General features: G+C 39.0%; 1 protein-coding gene across 2 annotated transcripts; it reads left to right on the top strand.

The window, feature by feature from the left end:
* The first annotated feature begins 11,207 nt into the window (after positions 1 to 11,207).
* Positions 11,208 to 19,306, top strand: RNF7 (ring finger protein 7). Of its 2 annotated transcripts, none has more exons than XM_082319823.1 (3): positions 11,208 to 11,396; positions 14,739 to 14,786; positions 16,885 to 19,306. In XM_082319823.1, the coding sequence occupies exons 1-3, from the start codon at positions 11,226 to 11,228 to the stop codon at positions 16,939 to 16,941; spliced, it is 276 nt and encodes a 91-aa protein (XP_082175949.1). In that variant the 5' UTR covers positions 11,208 to 11,225; the 3' UTR covers positions 16,942 to 19,306. The 2 variants fall into 2 exon arrangements, with proteins under 2 accessions (XP_082175949.1, XP_082175948.1); XM_082319822.1 differs by having other exon boundaries at positions 11,208 to 11,403.
* The last annotated feature ends 4 nt before the right edge of the window (positions 19,307 to 19,310 follow it).

Here is a 19,310-nt window from a genome sequence, read left to right as displayed (position 1 = left end):
TGAGAATAACTCACAAATAAATTACAACAGACTTGAGATATGCTGTGTGTTTATTGTGAGGCCTGGCTTTTTAAAATGTTAGCATTTATCTGAAGACTGAATTAATAGGGGTTTACATACAGGAGTTGGGTATAAAGAGATAAATCTAGTTGACAGGAAGAAAAACCCCAAAGTTAAGTTGAGGGATCTTGCATGTTCATCTACAGTGTTGTTACATTCTGATTAAGATTGATGGTTGGAGAGAGAAGTGATTAAAATTAATCATTTAGCATAACAGTGTGCATAGAAGCCTTAGTAATTTGGCAGTTTTTAAAATCTTTACAATGACTGGTCTGATGTATTGAAGGATATCTAGTAGTATGTTATCAGTGTTCTATGACTAATTTTTTTTTTTCTTGCTTACGTATTTGTCTTTCATTATCTGTCCTGTGTACCAGTACCAGCTGTATAATTTGTCAGACCTATTTTAAATATATTGCATATGGAAAAAATAGTCTTTATTTTTCTCAGTCTTCTTTCTTTATGTAATCTGGGCACTTTTTTTGCCACCTGCTCTCCCCCTCGTATGCTTATGGACATTTTTTATATGACGATTTTGTACAAGCGTGTTTTAATGTCTTGAGATATTTTGTTTCCTTGTACAGAGAGCTGACCTGTTGTCCTTTATTGCTGGTGTGGAAGCTCTTACTAGGAGTTACGGTGCAAACCTTCCAGCCATTTTGGAATTAATTTTGATTACTTCTGAGGTAAGCTGTATTAAGACCCAGTCTGAGTGGTCGCTACATTCATTTCAGAGATCAGAAGGCAGAGGAAGTTAAAGATTAAATTGGAAGTACAGCAAGAGGGTTTTTTTCTGTGGACATTAAAAAAATTTTTGTAAGGATTCTGTGATGATTATAGCAGAGTGATCTATTCTTTTCACTGCTAATATGCTACCTTCTCCTACTGTTCCATTAAGCTGAGTTTTCTCTAAACCATGACATACATGAAAAGGGCATTCCCATTTAAGATCTGTAGCTTCTGCGCTGATCATACTTTCAAGATGTGGGCTAGGCTAGCAATTGTAGAAGCATAAGGCCTCTGTAGCTAGAAAGTTCTTCCTAGGACTCTGGATTCCTTGAAAATCTGTGCTAGTTTCTCGCACAGTTCTAGACATCTTTGTCCCCCATCATACATGCAGATGACTATAGTGAGAAAATGCATACTTATAGCCTATATATTTATCTTCATATAGTCTACCTATAGATGATATATATAATAAACAGAATCAATAATATATGAATAAATAAGTGTTTAGGAGACATTATCTTTAATTTCTGCTCATTTATATGTATTTTAAAGTTTGCAACATTCTCACACGTGATAAGGACTGATTCAGTATTGTTTTTAAAAGAGCATGCATATGGAATAAAAAGCAGGCCAATAAGCAACAGCTCCCAGTGACAAATAAGAGCAACTTCCAGTAGAATGGACAAATGCATACAATTTACTTAAGGTTCTCACAAATAGTTACAGAAACATATTTAACTAAGTTTTATATGACTTATGCAGATTAAATAAACCAGAAATCCTTTAAGAGCAATAAGGAGACTATACCAGTGTCACTGTGTTCAGCTGCGATGAGACTACTGCTGAAATACTTTGTCTGTTCCTGAGACTGAGCAATATAGGCAGCTGCCTAAAAAAAAAAAAAATTAATTCAGAGTTTGAGGGTAGAGCTATAAGAACTGGGAATATAGACTGTGATTTAGCTAAATTACTTAGTTTAAAAATAGAAGTTTAAAAAGTCACTTTATGTACCTAAATCAGGGGCAGAAATTTGATAATCAGTTGCTCTACAATCAGAATAAGGTTTGAAAAGATCCAGTGGCTGCAGTGTTCAGGAAATGCATATGCTTTGTGAGAATTTAAAAAAAAAACAAACAAAAAACAAAAAAAAACCCAAAAACAAAAAAACCAAAATAAAACAAAACCAAACCACCAAAAAAACCCCCAAAATTATTAGACAACCTTGCTGAATTGCTTTTAAACTATTCTTTACATTAATAAATGTTTATGGAAAATAACAATTCATCCATATGTAAGTCCTACTTAATACGATGTTCCATAAAATTGTATGACCAAGCTTTTTAACTGTTTTAGGTCCTAAGTATTTTAGCATAATTACTATTGCAAATGCTGTGGCAGTTTTGTATAAAGTCTAGTTAACAGTTTCACCAAAAAGAGTATATAAATCTTTATTCTCGTTTTAGAAACATTAATTATATGGGTTTTTAAATCCAGTCAGACGATTCAGTTTGCTTTAAGGGGTTGTGGTTTTGTTCCCCACTTTCATCCTCTATTTTTGGTCATTCTTCCTACACAGGGAAAAAAGCTGAGAGAATCATAGAACAGCCAAAGTAAATCTACTGTGTGACTTGAATTCAAGACTTAAAGGTAAAAATCTCTTACCTGGTCCCTCTGAAATAGTAGTGCAGAAGATTTTGGCTCTGGTTTCTCAAAAAATGCAAGATATTCCCTGCTTTACTCCAGGTTGGTGTTTCAGTGACAAACTCCACTTTGTTAGGGAGCAGAGACAGATGATGGTATTTTGAGGGATGTATGTGTGTGTACAACAACAGAAGGCTTCAAAGCCAGTCAGACTCATGTTCACGCAGTGTTTTCCTCCTAGATCAGCCTGCAGACACTGTACTCCTGAAGGGTTACTTCGGTAGCCGGCTAAGAAGCTTGGGGGTGGGAGCTCCACGGGGTTTAACACCGCCTGCTCAGCCTTCACTTTTCCTGGACACCATGACATTGTTGCTAGGTGATACAGAAACAAGCCTTCATCAGATGGCAAAAAGCAGGCAACAGAAATAAAATTAGAAAGAGGGAAACTCCCCTATAAAAATCAAGTGATCTACAATAACACTCAGACCTGACGTTTATGTTGCATCTTTCATCCATAGACCTTTGAAGTACTTAATGAAAGGAGGGTAAGTATATACAATTCAGTCTCCTCTTTCCACACTGGGGGATAGCAAGGTGCTATGTGTTGTATAGCAATGCAAATTTTAAAAATCCAAGAGGAAGGAGTACTTCCCTGTACTTTCTGTAACTAAAAAGTATTTAAATGGTGCCAGATGCTGGCAAAATGCTTTGTCAAATATTTGGTCGTTTTAATCATCTTGAGTCATGAACTGACACCCCAGAGGGTGACAGTGTAAGCTGAGAGGTTTGTACAAGCATTTGCTCCGTGATAATGATGCAATGTGGCTTATCGTTTATCTTGCAAGTTGTATTTAGTCCTGTACCTTTCCCTCTCTCACTTTTTCTCCTAATCTTGCTAATTTACTCTAGTATAAATTAGAGCAAACATGTTACAGATTACCTGATTGATTTTACAAGTATCTTAAAATTGAAACAGAAATAATCCTCATCCTAGATATGAGATCTTAAATAAAGCATCAAGCTGTACAAATGGAAAAATACAAGGACAAGTTCCAGTACTGCTGAAAAACTCTGTAAAAGATCTAACTTTTTTAAACACAAAACATACAATGATTTCTGTAACAACCAAAATAATTCACCTAGCTTCCTCCTGAGTAGTTGATTCAAATGCCTGTCGAGTCTTCCCTGTCACACCATTCTGTCATGGTGTGACATTTACAAGGTTTTGGTTTTTTGGTGATTTTGTTGGGGTTTTTTTGTTTGTTTGTTTTAATTTATTATTTATATATATACTTGAATTGTATATGCATATATTCTGGCACTACCTTGGCCAAAATCTAAAAGTAGAAAGTTGGTTCAAAGTCAAAAAATGTGTTGAGTGACATGGTACACAGGACATAATGTCTGCAAGTTTATGCAATACCTTCCAGTAATGTAAACATGTGAGTAAAGGGAGTTTCCATAAGGCAAGTTTCTTTGTGGCTTCCCTTGCTAGTGTTTTAGTTCGGGGGTTGGTTTTTTTGGGGGGGGTGGGGGGGGAGAGGTTTGGATTGGAGGGCAAGATTTGCTAACAGTGGCTTATGGGGTCTATCCTGATACTAGGCAGGTTCCAAATATTGGTGAGATGTTAAAAATATTAAGACAAACTGCACTACCTCCTGAATTTATAGGAAGTGTCAGTATTTCAAAATAGGTGGGGGGTGTGCCCCCTCATAACAGCAAAACAACATAACTTGGGTTTCAGTTTTCAATTCAGAATGTAGTTCCATTTTCAAACAGCTAACCTCAGTTAAAATATGCATAATTTTGTCTTCACAGTTAATTTTTTTTAATTAATAAATGGAATATGAGACAAGCTTCTAACTTGAAAATCCACACTGTCCAGGGGGAATAGTAATAGCTGAGCTTTACTTCAGAGAGTAAAACAATTGGCAAACAAGAACCTAGTGTAGAATTTGATAAAGTAATCTGGGGTCTTTGTGTCATTGGCTTTAAATCTCTGCTTCAGAAGGGGAGATGGATGACCCTGGGTGTTGTATGAAGTATGGAGAAGTTTCAAGGGTTTAGACTTAATTAAAGCAGCTCAGCAAAGTCTGGAGCTATTTAGTCTCTTGTAGACAGGGTTTTCCCATTAAAGCAGAAAAGTTCCCATGCAGAAGTCATTAACTTCTTTTGTAAAACTTGTTTAAGGATTTCCCTTCTATATATTAGGTGTCACGATGTCCATTTGTTTCACTTAGTGAGTAATGCACAATGCATTTAAGAATCTGCATTACTGGTACTTCTCTGTCTTTGAACTCATTCCTGGACTTCTGTAAAGTTCATGCCAAATCACATATGTATGTAGCAATATAGGGAAAATGGTGGGGATGTACTTCCTTTAACTCCATTTGCTATTCTGGGTAGCAGTATCTCTCTGTGATTTCTTCACTCCAGTCTCCCTTCCAATGAGATCCTCCCAGTGTAAAAGTGATATGTAATTTGTTCCACAAATGCAGTATGTATCCCTAACTCCTGTTCTGCTTTCTTTCTTATTTCTGGATGCCCGCTTCATGCTGCCTTTTCACAGGAACTGTGCATATTAACATTGAAGTCTATTTTCCATTTTGGCAATTGCATCAGGCAGCTTCAGTAAAACCTTAAGAACCACTACAAGTGGTTTTGTCACAGGTGATAGCTGGTGTGCTGATACAGTGCCATTTTCTGTGCCGTCTTCTGTTGCAGCCCCACTGTCTGCCCGTACCAAGGCCTCAGCTATAACCGCAACAGTATTATTAGCACTGGCCATTAATAGCCCTGTTTAGCATATTCCTGTTGGTACTGTAGAGAGGCATACATGATCTAGAGTTTAAGAAATAATTTTGGCACAGAGCTATGCTTAAATTCTTTTCTTTGGCAGATAAATTGACTCAGTACTTAAGTGCTCTGATATATGTTAGTCTATTGACAGAACAAACAGTAAGTGTAATAATACCATCCAGCACGTGCATTAGTTGGCCAAGATACACACATACTTACATAACTGTTCTTTGCATTATCATAAAACTGACATTTCTGTAACAGTTTTGTTATTAGTAAAAATAATCTTTGATTCTATGTTTCAGAGTAAGCAAGCTGTGGAAACAACAACAGAATCTCAAAAAGTTGTAAGAGGAAAGAAGAAAGAAAAAAAGAACAAAAGTCAGGTCATTTCCAGACAACTCCATTCTCAAAAGATTAATGAAAATCTATGAAAGGCATTGTACATGCTTCCAAACCACCGTCTGTGCAATATTCAGAATTTTAAAAGGTGTACAGAGAATGAAAACGTTCTTACAAGGTGAAGATGCATCTGTATATTCATTTGAAATGGGATTAGGAGTATGAAAAGAAAACTACTATGGCAATTATCTAAGTTGGGTGTCAACCCCTTGGAGCTTTGAATGAGTATTATTTGACATGGAGACAATCAGAATCCAGAATCAATCTTTGATGACTTACACTGCATCCTTACTGTGAAATTATTGCAGAAATTTATTGGATTATAAATTGTATAATATAAAACAATATTCGAAATTTGGATACCTACTATTGTGCACATCCCCATTCACAGTTGCCAAACAAGTTGTTTTTTCCCGTTCTATAGCACACAATTGGCTGAGCAGCTATAATTCTAGCTGAACAATCACTTGGTGGGCTTAAAGGAACTTAGTTCAAGTTCCTATATTTAGATACTAAATTTGGAACATTTTCAGTAAAGTCTGAATGAGAGAAACCAATGCAGCCTTCCCCTGCCCAATCTGAAATAATGAGTTTTTATTTACAGTTAAAAACAGTGACAAAGTACAGACGGAAGACTCGCTGAAAAAGCTCTCATTTTTTGTGCCACTCTCCCATGTGTGACCTCCTTAATGTCATGCGTGTCTGTAGGGAACAGATGAATTCTAGAGTGCCAGGACAGTATTTCTCCAAAACAGCTTGAAAATTTTTATACAGCTCTTTAGGTGATAAAATAGCCAAGAAAATAATTACTAGTTGGGAAACTATTATTTTACTTCTATAAAGCAGTATGGATGGAGTTAAAGGTACCTGTATCATATTTGCTCTACAACTTTCACTGTTAATGTAAGTTCTGGCACTGCACAGTAAAGATGCGTGATTTTAAGAGTAGACAAGACAAAGCAAGCAAGAGTATATCAAATCAAAAGTTACCTCCTTTCTGTTTTGAAAAAATTAGTTTTCAAAACATCTTCCATCCTAATACTGAAAATGGTGTTTCATGTTGGCAATCTCTCTTCTATCAAAGGATATCCCAGTCTTCTGGAATAAATTCAGAGCTGCATCTCATTTGAACTGACATGCTCAGCAAAGAAGCTGGTTATGCCTGATGGCTTCTTACATGAGGAGGAGAGATTAAAGGAAGGGATCGTAATTGTTTTAATGACCACATTTGATATATTACTGACCTTTTTCTACCCATAGGCATCCAGAGCAGTTCCTATATACTTGAGCCGCTTGTTTTGCTGCCCCCTGCCCCGTTGTGCAGGAAAAACTGCTTTATGGCATCATGAAGCGATTAAGTTCAGGGAATGGTTACAGGTTAAAACTAGCATTGCCAAATTATTGAAATCAGTGTGTTTTATGTTTGCATTTGCAAAGTGTACAGCAAATGTGTGACATTTTGACAGCACCCAAACATAATCTGTGTCATAGTTTGCTCTTATGAGCTCTTGGTCCTGAAGAGGAGAATTGCATCCATTTTCCATCTCATCCCTGCTAAGAAAAATTAGAGATGACAAGGCAAATTTTTTAAGTTCAAAAAAAGAAGTATGACTACAACAGGCTTTTTTTTTTTTTAATCTATTTCAAGGCAGTTGACATTTTACATAGATATTACATGTGCTTAAATTTCAGAATTTTTTTGCTTTAGGAACAGGTATATTCAAAACTTAAACATCTATGCAAAAGGTGTAAAAATACAATGTTATATCAAAGGAAAATTATGTATGAATTTTCTTTTCAAGTTTTCCAAAAAGCGGTTTTAATTTTAAACTTCCCTGGATTACGCCTAGTCCTAGTAATTCAGATTCAGAAGTGCCATGATGGCTTAAAAAAAGGAGAAAAAAGACTATGATGAGTTACAGAGAACTTAATTATCAGTTAATGACAAGCTTATGAGTAGAAAGTTACTTCAACTTTGTATCATTGATCTTTTCAAAATTTCTGCGATAGCTGTTGAGAACCTATTGAGAGAGGCCTATTGGTAAGATACATCCACAGTGAGGAAAAACAGAAGCAATTTTGCATCTAAATATTTTCATTGTAGTTTAATTGTAATATTTCTTTCTGATTGGGAAATAGAGTAAGGAGGGGGTTTTTTTTTAGTATATATGCTGTAGTCCATGTTATCATCAGACACTGCTGTATTATTAGCATGATAGTAGTAGCTTGAGCGTCATGCCGGCTACATATGGTGGGCCCTCTGAGTTTATAGATCTTTCAACTCTGGCCAAACCAGAGACTCGGTGACATCAAGACAGCCGTTGTTCCTTCTATGGCTGACTTTTGAGAGTTTGGGAATTGGACAGTGTGGATTGAGAGAAGTGTGAATCAGACGAGGTAAGAGCAAAAGATCTTACAAGTTGTTTAATAGTGTTTTCAAGGAAATTTTAGGTCCTTCTGACCTGATAGTTGATTAATGTAGAAACAGAAGATCTTTAAGATCAGTATAATTGAAGTGACGGAACTATTTTTATTTTTTACTTTATTACCAAAGGTCAGATTTCTCTGGCCAACGTGCACAACATGCAAGCCACTGCCGAAGTGTATGGCATACTCTGTTAGCAGTCTTAGGAAACACATCGAGAGTTGGAATTCCAGGAGGATTTGGTCATCCTCTCCCCTTAGTGAAGGCAGTCCAGTCCATTTAGGTGAAGCTGTGATTCACAACTGGAGAAACTTGCACTCCAACTGCTCGTAATACTCTCTGTGTAAATAATATCCTTCATGAGGAAGGTCAATTTGGCACCTGCTAGGTGTCCTGTTGAAACATAAAAAGTGTTTTAAAAATACATAAATGCACTCAAAAATCTTGCATAAAGTCTTCCTTGGCTTTAAAAATGTGTGATTACATAGGAAAAGTTTTATTTCTATTCACACTTTGTATTACTCTACAGCACTTGCAAAGCTGGATGGGTGCACCATGTACTCCTTTTCTACGCTAGCAATGTTCTGAGGTCGATACATGGTCCACAGAATGACCTGGAGCTGCTTTCCTTCTCAGCAACTTGAACTCGGTTGTTGTCTGCTATACCAGGCAAGCAGAAAAGTTTGTTTAGAGCATCAAACCAGTGTGAGTTTTAACATGTATTATATTCAACGTAACTGAAGGTAGGAATGGTCCCAATTTAAAGTATTCAAAGTTCTACAAATAAAGATTCTCTGGTTCCTCAATGCAAAGAAAATCTGGGCTTGATTAGGGATGACGACATTCAAGTTATCCAAAATTGCTTTTTCTCAAATGAATTTTAAAATTCACATTAACTTTGTACATATTACTTTATTGTTGTTACCAAGAGCTGAATTACAGAGATAAATGATAGTTATTTCTGTTACAAGGAAAACTACATTTCTGGATTGAATGATATTTTGAATGGTAAAAGGGGATTAAGAAATTAAATTTCTGTCTCTGCCCTTCCCTTCCTTTTAAAATATCACATTTTTGACTCTGTACTCTTATTTATACCATATTCTTATACATCATTATTCCTGTGCTTTTATAATCATATGTAATCCAGCTGTGACAATCAGCAGCAATTGTTATTGAAGTTGGCAAAAACAAAAAGTTAGTATTTTGAAACCCCAACTCAGTAGCATTTCTGTTGAGCACAGATAGTATTTTTTTAAAATGGTAGAGAAGAGAAACAATTTCTCAAGTTAGTAAGCAGTAATCCAGCCTAGTTTTTAAAGTTTAGCACCACAATCTGATGTAGATCCAGAACTGGACCAGTACTAGTACAGAACAGTGAAGATAAGTATGCTGGTTGGTGTGACTTTTCTAATAGTGTGTTAGTGAATAGAGAATCAACTGATTTTTCTAAAGTACAAGTGGGAACTGACTCACATTTAAGATCTTGCCTCAACCAGCAATATAAGCGTGATTGTCTGGAGTCATTTGGCTTTGCAAACTGATGCTTTAAAGTTCAGCCCAACCACCAAAACCAACGTGGACATAGTGAGATTTCTGCAGTGTGGTCAGAGACTTGATAAATTGCAATGAGCTGATCAGAAATTAAAGGGGGGGAAGAGGGGGGTGTGTGTGGGCAGGCACACGCAAGGGCCAGATCAGGGCTAGAGAAGACTTTTGCCTTTTAGTTTTTCACTTTGTGGATAAACTGCGGTGAACCAGTGTGGTCCATGCACATCTGTAATGTCTTGTTGATCCTTCCTGTTCAAGGTGTATGATGGGGTATGTTACTCTTTTAGGGTATACCTCCATAGGAATGTCCTAGGCTACATACAAAAATAAGTGCTGTGTATGTACCTAAAGCTGCCAAGAAAATGATTTGTGTTGGGCACAGTCAGGTTCTCTGAATGTAGTTGATCTATTTGGCAATGTGATAGGAGAACTTTTGTGCAGATGAAATACTGGTAAGTCTTGAGAAAAGGAAAAGAAAGGTGGACTGTTTCTAACTTCAGGTCTTACAACTTCCATTAATTTGTTTGTCCTAACTTTAACTAGAACATTGTATCTTTTAAAGTTTAAGTTGTACATGAATATCAACATTATTTAAGAAACTTAAAGTAGGCTTAAAGAGACAGGGCACTATATACAAAACTAACTTATCCAATACTTTTATTTGGGTAAAGATTAGAAAAGAAATTCAACTTTCTATTATCTTTCAAATTAATGATGTCTATTGTTTAGCTTTGTTCTTATCCACACTTTGAAGCTCCACTTTTCAAGATGTATGTAGTTGTATATGTAAATATTTTATTTTTTAATGTAATCAGCGGCTTTAAAATTCCCTTTTAGTTTTTTAGTTCCCTAGTGCTTCACAACTCTTACCTATGTTCTGCTGATTTTTTTTTTTTTTGTCCTCTCACAAATCCGAGCTGATAAATTAGCAAGTAAAGTCAGCCTATCCTACTCCGACATTACGAAGTAGCCATATTTAACTGACCATTTCCATGATTACTGCTGTCGAACCAGACCTAGCTTTCAGTTACTAGAGACTATAGACTTTGAGAACTGTGAAGGTAAGATATTTGTGGTATTTTCACAAGAGGAATTGGAGAGGAATTTTCATAGTGTGTGTATAATGAAATGTAGGAACAATGAAAAGTAGAAACAATACAGAAGTTGAATGTTGAGGAATGCTGCAATTTCGTGTCGGTGAGTAATGCTGTGGGCTGGTGGGGCTGGGAGAGCGTTCGCGGGTTTGGGAGCCGTTCAGGCTGGTGCTGCGGGCTCCTGCGCCCGTCGGGTCCCCGCGGCGGGAGCGTCCCGCGGCTGTCAAACCGCAGGTGCGCCTCAAGGAAAGGGGACCACTGCTCCCCAGGCCGCGGCGAGGAGCAGGGCTGCCTCCCCAGCTGGGCTCCCTGCTCTCCGCCCCGAGCTGGCGGGCGCGCGTCCTCCGACCCCACTGGCAACGGTGTCCCTTGCCGAGACGCTCAGGCCCACACAACCGTACGGCGGGAAGGCCGGGCCGGGCCGGGCCGGGCCGGGCCGGGCGAGGGGGCCGCGCCTGCTGCCGCCGCGGGGTGGCGCTGCCGCCCGCCAGGCGCCGCCGCCGCCGCGTCCCCGCCCCTCCGCCATGGCCGATGTGGAGGACGGGGACGAGCCGGGCGCCCCCCACTCGCACCCGGGCTCTGCGGGCTCCAAGGCGGGCGCCCCCGACAAGATGTTCTCGCTGAAGAAGTGGAACGCGGTGGCCATGTGGAGCTGGGATGTGGAGTGCGACACCTGCGCCATTTGCCGGGTGCAGGTCATGGGTAAGCGCCGGCCGCCAGGCCCCGGCCGCCATGGCCGCCGCCCCCGCTGCGGGGCAGGGGGCGCCGGCGCTCAGCGGCGCCCAGCCCGCGGGCCGGAGGGCGCCCTGCCGCCGTGCCCTCCTCCCCGCGCACGGCGGGCGCAGGAGAGAGACGCGGTTTCCGGCAGAAGGGGGGGCTGCCCCCGCCGCGCCTCCTCTTCCTCCTCCGCGCTCTCCTGAAGGAGGGCCCCGCGGCCCTCGGCGTCCCTGGGCCGGTCGCCCCCAGGGGCTGGGCCAGAGCGCCCGAGGCTGCCACAGACCAGCGCAGGCCCGTGCGGCCGCCTCAGGCTGCCCGCACCCGCCGGGCCCCGCTCCCCTGGCCGGCCTTGGGCAGCCCCCCCGCGCCGCCCGCCTGCCGGGGAGGCCGGAGCGCCTGCTGGGCGGCTGCCCGAGCCGGGCGGCGCGGGGAGCGGGCTCAGCTCTGCCGGGCCCGCAGGCGGGCCGCTGGCCTGCCGCGCCCGGCCGTTGCGACGGCGCCTGCTTCGTGGAGCCTGCTGCTTGTCTGTTGGCAGGCGCCGGGTGACAGCCGAGCTGACCAAAGCGCTAGATGTGTGGTGCCGCTGTTCGTGGGTTGTTTGGGTTTTTTTGAAGAAGCAGTTGTGGATGTGGATATAAATTCATTTTCTATATCCGTTAATCCAGAGTCTCTAACACTTCTACCCAAGCCTCCTAATTACTAGTGCGGTTTAACACGTGAACATACCGAAAACTGTGTTGAAAAGTAAGGGATTAGTTTACCTGGTTTTGAAATCTGGAGAATCTCTTTGAAAGTAGCCTCATAATTGACTGGCATTACTGTTTTCTGACATCTTTTACAAATACGATATTTATCTTGGATCTTTGAAAATTCTTTAAATTCTTTCTCTACTGTATATCTACATCCAATTTTTAATATTGCGCTGAGTCATCCTAGGCATAACTGCCCTCTCAGTTGGGCTTGGTACAGTCTGGCAGGGCAGATGACCCAAGATTCCCTCCAGAGTGACTTGCTTTTGTAGGTCCCGGAACCATGACACTGCAAATCCAGTCAGGTTTTGGCTTAACAGAAATGAGACAAAATATGCAATGCTGTCATTTCGCATATGTGCTTTTACTGAGAACGTTCTGTGGAACAGAAAAGGCAAAAAGGTGTGCTAAAATAAAAAAGATGCAGCACATACTTGAAGTGGTGGGAGATTCACGTTTTGCATAAGCATATTTTGGAGATTGCTTTTATATGGTGAACAGAGACCACCCTGGAAATACGAAATTGGTTTCATCTGCCATGCAAGCCATAATTTTAAGAATTTATTTCCCTGTTCTAGCTAGCCTGTTACAGGCCACTATAAAAAAGTCTTAAATTAACAAAATCTTACCTGGAGCTTTTATAAAAGTTGTTGTGTTTTTTTTTTTTTTTTTTTTTTTTTTTTAAAAAGAAGAGTTAATTTATAACTTTTCATAACTAGACCAAGGGAGTACTTTTAATCTGAAACTACCAGAAAAATCTGGTAACCATTTTTGAGAACAAGCCACATTGTTAGAACATGAAACTTGATCATTACTGACTTAAGTTTAGCAATTTCATGTTGACCCTGCCAGACCCGGTCTGGCTCCTGTAGAGCCACTGCATCTGCAGTAACCTTAGGTTGGAGGCAATGCCAGACTTAAGCTGGCACTTGTTGAAAGTTAGTTTGTTTGACTTTTTGCAAGGGAGGGAAGTGTTAGCTGGCTTAATTTTCTACTGGTTTAACTTCTTGAAGCAACGTGGTCTTCAAGGATCGCAGAAGTACAAGGGAAAGAAGCAAAAATGCAGGTGTGAGCTGGGAAGGGCAGGATTGCAGCAGTACTGACTTAGATTTGCTTAACGTTTCAGACTGACACCCTGAGGGCTATGATGGGGGAGTGGGGACAGTTTACCTTGGTATGGTTGCAGTGATTTCTGTCCTTAGCTCTCTGTGCTGCTTCTCTGTCCAAAACTGCAAATCTAAGGCTAGGATAGGAAAGCTGCTTTTTATAGTGACTGCTAGTCTGCCACAGCTTACTGCCCTGCGTATTGAGGTGACCCCAGATCAGTTTGCTTTCGATGTACCACGATACAAGTTGAAGCAGTTTGGCTGAATCTTCCCTGCAGCTTGGCCCTTAAATGCTGTGGAAATATAAATTATGGGAAGAGACAACAGGAAACTTTATTTACTGCTTTACTTTCATCTCAGTGAGGGAAGGGTAACTGTTTCAGAGTTTCTCTGTTCTTTATTACCTGGGAAAATGAGGAATGTCTGGGCAGATGAATCTAAAATAGAAGTACTCGCTGTGTCTGGCAGAGAAAGCAAAAATACTCAAATCTAAATTCCTGTAGCACGTTATGTTTCTGTCTGCTAGGAAAATATGGTCCAACTAGTGACATGTAGGCCAGGTCCAACCTGTGGGACGCTTTTGTTTAAACTATTACCTATTCTTTGGAGGAGATGAAGATGTGTTTGCTCCCGTAATAGTTGAACACTTTCTATTGCGTGTGGTATGTGTGCATATGTCTATGGCAGCCCACGTCAGGGCGAAGGAGAAACAAAGGTGTTTTTCCACTGCATGTGTGTGGCACAGTCCTAAGCCTGGAAGTTGTCACTTCTGTATCTTATTGAGTCCTGAACCTGCCATCCAGTCCTGTAGCCACAAACTGGAGTGCATAAAGATGATAAATATTTTTAATTGGTTATTGTTCCGTGTTTATCTATTAATTCATATTATCAAATTGACCAATATATTTGGACGTGTATGTGATTCTTGTGAAAACTACATGCAGGTACTTATTATGGAAAACTACTATATAAAAAGTAGTAGGAGGTGGGGGTTGTGGTGAGAGATGTGCAGCCTAAAAAAATGAAAATTATGAATGATTTCCTTAAAAGGAGATGCTGACATCTGAAAAACAAAGTCCTGTAATTAGGGTTTGGCTTTGTGCTCGCTCTGGTCTTAATATGCCTGAGTGCCTTGGCACAGATCTGCTGGTTGTTATATCTACAAAATGGAGAAGGCTTTTTTTCAGCAGAAGTTATGAAAATACCAAAGCAATGGAAAATAAACAAAACTTGTTGGGACAGTTTATAGTCCTCCTGATCTCTTTCAGATATATATTTCATTGTCATGTGCACTGTTTTAAAATTTAGGGGGGGTTATTTAATGTTAAAGGCCTGAACTAGACATCAAAACTTGGGATTTTTACCTTTGTAAATTTGTTTTACAGTTTATATTTTCCTCTGACAAACCTATTCTTAAGATGGAATCCTGAGAATCAAATTGAGTCTTGTTCTTGTTTACTTTTAGATGCCTGTCTTAGATGTCAAGCTGAAAACAAACAAGAAGATTGTGTTGGTATGTAGTGATTTCATTCGCTTGTTTTTCAATTGAAGCTTGTCTCAGTAGGGTGCATTTTAAAGTTTGAAGGGAATAGTGATTTTATTAATGTTCAAAAGTAAACCGGTGTTTCATTCTACACTGTGTCATCTTTTTACATTAGTAATACTTTATGCTTTATTTTTGAGCACCAATAAAATTAGTTTTCACTTCAGACATGCTGTAGAACAAAACAGCTTCAAATTTGCAGTCAACACATATGCAACTGAGAGGTTTAAGTTTCTCTCACCCTGAGCATAATTGAGGAGATGACAATGTACACTTTTGTAGTGGGTAGGAAAGGGCTAATTTTTTTTTTTTTTTCTTCGGAGATACATGCCAGAAGACACAATGGTAATACCAACAAAAATCCTCTCTTCTGAAATAAATGTGTGTCTGGGTTAGAAAGAGGTATTTTTCCTAGTCTTAATTCAGACATAGTGGAGGCAATTGCTTGTTTGTTCACTTTTCATTTGAAAAAGTGGAATCACTTGAGTTTGTAATAATGCTGCTTAAACATAAACATACTTTAAATTGCATACCAATGTATGCAAAAGCAAATATTAATTCTGATGTATTTAAATCAGAAATAGTGAAAATTGTCTCAAAGGGTTTGCTGTAAACCTTTAAGTCAACTTTTAAACCAGTGGTAAATCTTTCCATGCCCTTGTTCTTTCTGTTTTGAACTATATTGTCTCAAACTTAAACCACTGTTGGTTTTGATGATTGTTTTAATGAGAACAGGAATTTCCTGTTCCAGATATCTTAATTGGCTTGCTAAGTGTCCTATTTAAGATAGAGAAGGAAAAAAATAATTTACAACACTCCTTTGATTGGTACCCTTGTATTCCAACAAGGAAAATATGAACTCATAAGGGAAGAAAGCAAAGTCACTAACGTTATTCAGTAGGTAACCTTTTTGTTGTATTGAAACACTTTGTAGCCTGTCAATAACTTCTGGCCTGAGATCCCATTTTGAGGCTATATACTGTGTTAAATGTGCCTCCTTGATATCATACATTTAAGTTTAAACATTTCATTTCAGATGAGAATTTGGTGATACGCTCTTGCGTGATAGTCAGTCAGTAGTGCACTGGTTATTTTGTGCTCAGGTGGCCAAGAAGGCCAATAGCATCCCAGCTTGCATCAGGAACAGTGTGGCCAGCAGGCATAGGGGAGTGATCGTCCCCTTGTACTGGGCACTGGTGAGGCCGCACCTCGAGTACTGTGTTCAGTTTTTGAACCCTCACTACAAGAAGGGCATCGAGGTGCTGAAGCGTGTCCAAAGAAGGGCAACGAAGTTGGTGAAGGGTCTAGAGCACAAGTCTTAGGAGGAGCGGCTGAGGGAGCTGGGGTTGTTTAGACTGCAGAAGAGGGGGCTGAGGGGAGACCTTATTGCTCTCTACAGCTACCTGAAAGGAGGCTGTAGCGAGGTGGGGGTTGGTCTCTTCTGCCAAGTAACAAGTGACAGGATGAGAGGAAATGGCCTCAAGCTGCGCCAAGGGGAGTTTAGGTTGGATATTAGGAAAAACTTCTTCACCGAAAGGGTAGTCAGGCACTGGACCAGGCTGCCCAGGGAAGTGGTTGAGTCCCCATCCCTGGAGGTGTTTAAAGGATGGGTAGACATGGTGCTCGAGGACATGGTTTAGTGGTGGACTTGGCAGCGCTAGGTTAACAGTTGGATTTGATGATCTTGAAGGTTTTTTCCAACCTAAACGATTCTATATTTTGGTACTGGGGAAGATAAAGTGAAGAACTTGCATAGTTGCACTTATTTCCTGGACAGAACTGATAAATGTGTTTATACATTCACAAAACTGTAACTTTATACAAGAAGGTGAGAATATATGCATTTCTTTTTCGTAACTGGAAATAAGTAAAAGGATTGAAGACAGAGAACTGACTATCATCAGAACGACCATAATAATCCAATCGCAGGGGATAAATCGGTGATGACCCATTTTGTCTCTAAAGCTTGCAGTGGTTATAAATATCTGAGAATGATAGTTTGGACCTTGCTATAGGTGTTGATTGGACAGCTGAGTGTGACTGGAACATGTTCTTTCTTCTCTTTCAGTGGTTTGGGGAGAATGCAACCATTCCTTCCACAATTGCTGCATGTCCTTGTGGGTGAAACAGAATAATCGCTGTCCCCTCTGCCAGCAGGACTGGGTAGTCCAGAGAATAGGCAAATAAAAACACTGGAAGGTTGTTTCTTTTTCTGTTAAACTTGTTGAAATAGTGTATGTCTTATGCCATATGCTCATACAAAGGAACAGAACATGTCAGTCATGGCATGATTTATTTAGTTTATCTGCTACAAGATCAGCGTGGTTTTGTTGTATGCTCTTTGCTGTACGAGGAGGCAGTGGTCAGTCTTGCTGCAGATACTTTCACAATTGAAAAAAGAAAGACACTACATTAACAAATGTATCTGTTACGATTTGAGTGTTAACTGTATCAGAGCATAGAAACGTGGTGGTGCAGATTATACCCTAAATACAGTTTATTTAATGTTTTTGCATAGATAAATGAATTAATTTGAAAGGGCCACCCTCCCTGTAAGTCTGATATGCTGCATAGCTTACGGTCGGGATAAAGAAGTTGTTTGCTAAGGAATATGGTATACAAAAACACAGTCGGTGAGTTTCATAGAAAGTATTCTGTTTTTTAATCTAAAATGAATAGTGTGTAAAGCATTTGCTATGTGCTTTTTCTGTCACACTGTACTAAACATTTCTAATTTAGGTTTTCTTTATGACTTTAGAAAATTTTGTTTTGTTGTATCTCTAAGTCTGTTGCTGTATTGTATTGTATACATGTTTTCTACAATCAGAGTATTAAAATTTAACCACATTAATAATTTTTTTTATTTATATTTCTGTTAAAGATCATGGTGATATGTATTTTTAATCCAGAAACTGTTGGTACAAAGACACGTATTTGATGTCAGTTAACAAGGGGCATAAACAATCTCGCTGGTTAGCTGACTAACATAGAAAGCAAACAAAACTGATCATTTAAATATCCCAAGGAAAGCAGGTACTAATTAAATCTAGGGGAAAATGTTAAAATTTTGATTCCATGAAAATTCAGTTAATAGGAATTTCTTTATCATCATTTTATTGGTTACAATGCTTTGGAAGTAGGGGAAAGCATTGTTTCATTTTTGTGGAAATCCTCAATATATCATCTTTTTTATACGAATCGTGATTTTTCTCTTACAAATATTTAAGTGCTTGCCTCCGACTTTTCCCTAAATATCCAAAGTAATTACTATTAATCTGAACTTGTGCTGTGGGTTTTTTTTTTTAATATATGTAATAGAGAGGTTGAATTACTGCTTTAAGTCTGTAACAAATTCAGGCTTAATAGAATGGTTAATAAACCTGGGCGAAATTGAACGAATATTATATGCATATCATTGTTTATTTCAAAATTATCATCTTAAATGTTTAAGATTAATGCATTTCTCAGCAGATGTATTTGTATCTAGTTCTGTTTATTTTAAGTATATTTAAAGAGGTTTATCTTCACTGTATAAAGTAGTTCCGATGGCAATCTTTGTGTCATCAAGCACACATGCAGAGTTTATTGTGGTTTTGTTTAATACTTGTAATCTTGTTTTTAAAATGTGTTGAATTTTTTAAATATAGCTTTTGTCTCATTACACACTGAAATCAAAAAAATCCTTTGTGTCGCTCTTACAGTGTATCACATCGGTTGTTATTATCCCAGATTACGTCTGTCTTAAAATTAAAAAGAAATATAAAATAGGTGAATAGTAGTAATGAAGTGCGTATAGCATTTACGTTGTTGTGCAGTATTTCTGTTGACATAAAAGGATTCTTCCTAAAATAATTGCAAAAGAAAATCTGGTTGGATGTGGAAACAATTTTTATCTGTCAAAGTTAAACTATATCTTATCTAGCACCAATTTTCTCTGCCAGAATTTGGTCCCAGGCTCCGTCCTCTAACCTCTATTAATTCCATCTAGTCCCATCAGAGGACTTCTTTCTTCATTTTGCTTTGGTTTATAGGTGAATATGGAAAGTACCAAAGTAATTTTCATCCTGCTTTCAGTTCACGTCAAGTGCATGACAAGAGTAGCTGAGAATTACAATTGTAAAAAAGTTTTCCGAAGTGTTGGCTCAAACAGGTGTTAGCACGAGTGAGGTATTAGGAGAGTTAATGTTGAAATCAAAGCAGCTGATATTTGTGTATATCTACTTGTGTATTATAACTATCTTGTTGATCACTAATTAGAGGTTCACCTAGAATATAAGGTAATGAATTTTAAGTCCTGCATGTTTTCTCTGTGATTTAGAGAAGATTAGTTTAAGTCCCAGTCTATGAGCTTTGCACCAGAGAAATTTTCTTCTGTTCCAATCACACTCTGATATTCCACTAGCATCGTTCTTAATAAGTACCCATTATTAGTCCTGAATTTGTTCACCTCTTGTACATGCAAAATAAATGAGTTTTGCTTCTCACCCAAACATA

The sequence above is a fragment of the Platalea leucorodia genome (assembly GCF_965183815.1).
Source record: "Platalea leucorodia genome assembly, chromosome: 8".
In the NCBI taxonomy this organism is placed as follows: Eukaryota; Metazoa; Chordata; class Aves; order Pelecaniformes; family Threskiornithidae; genus Platalea; species Platalea leucorodia.
The sequence above is the reverse complement of the archived record's forward strand: the minus strand, read 5'-3'. Positions and strand labels throughout refer to the sequence as shown.

What these genes read in the sequence shown, in the direction of transcription:
- RNF7 (XM_082319822.1), top strand. Translation starts at nt 11,226, where the DNA reads ATGGCCGATGTGGAGGACGGGGACGAGCCGGGCGCCCCCCACTCGCAC. An exon ending in TTGCCGGGTGCAGGTCATGG is followed by an intron (nt 11,404 to 14,738) that starts GTAAGCGCCGGC and finishes GTTTACTTTTAG; the next exon opens with ATGCCTGTCTTAGATGTCAA. An exon ending in CAAACAAGAAGATTGTGTTG is followed by an intron (nt 14,787 to 16,884) that starts GTATGTAGTGAT and finishes CTTCTCTTTCAG; the next exon opens with TGGTTTGGGGAGAATGCAAC.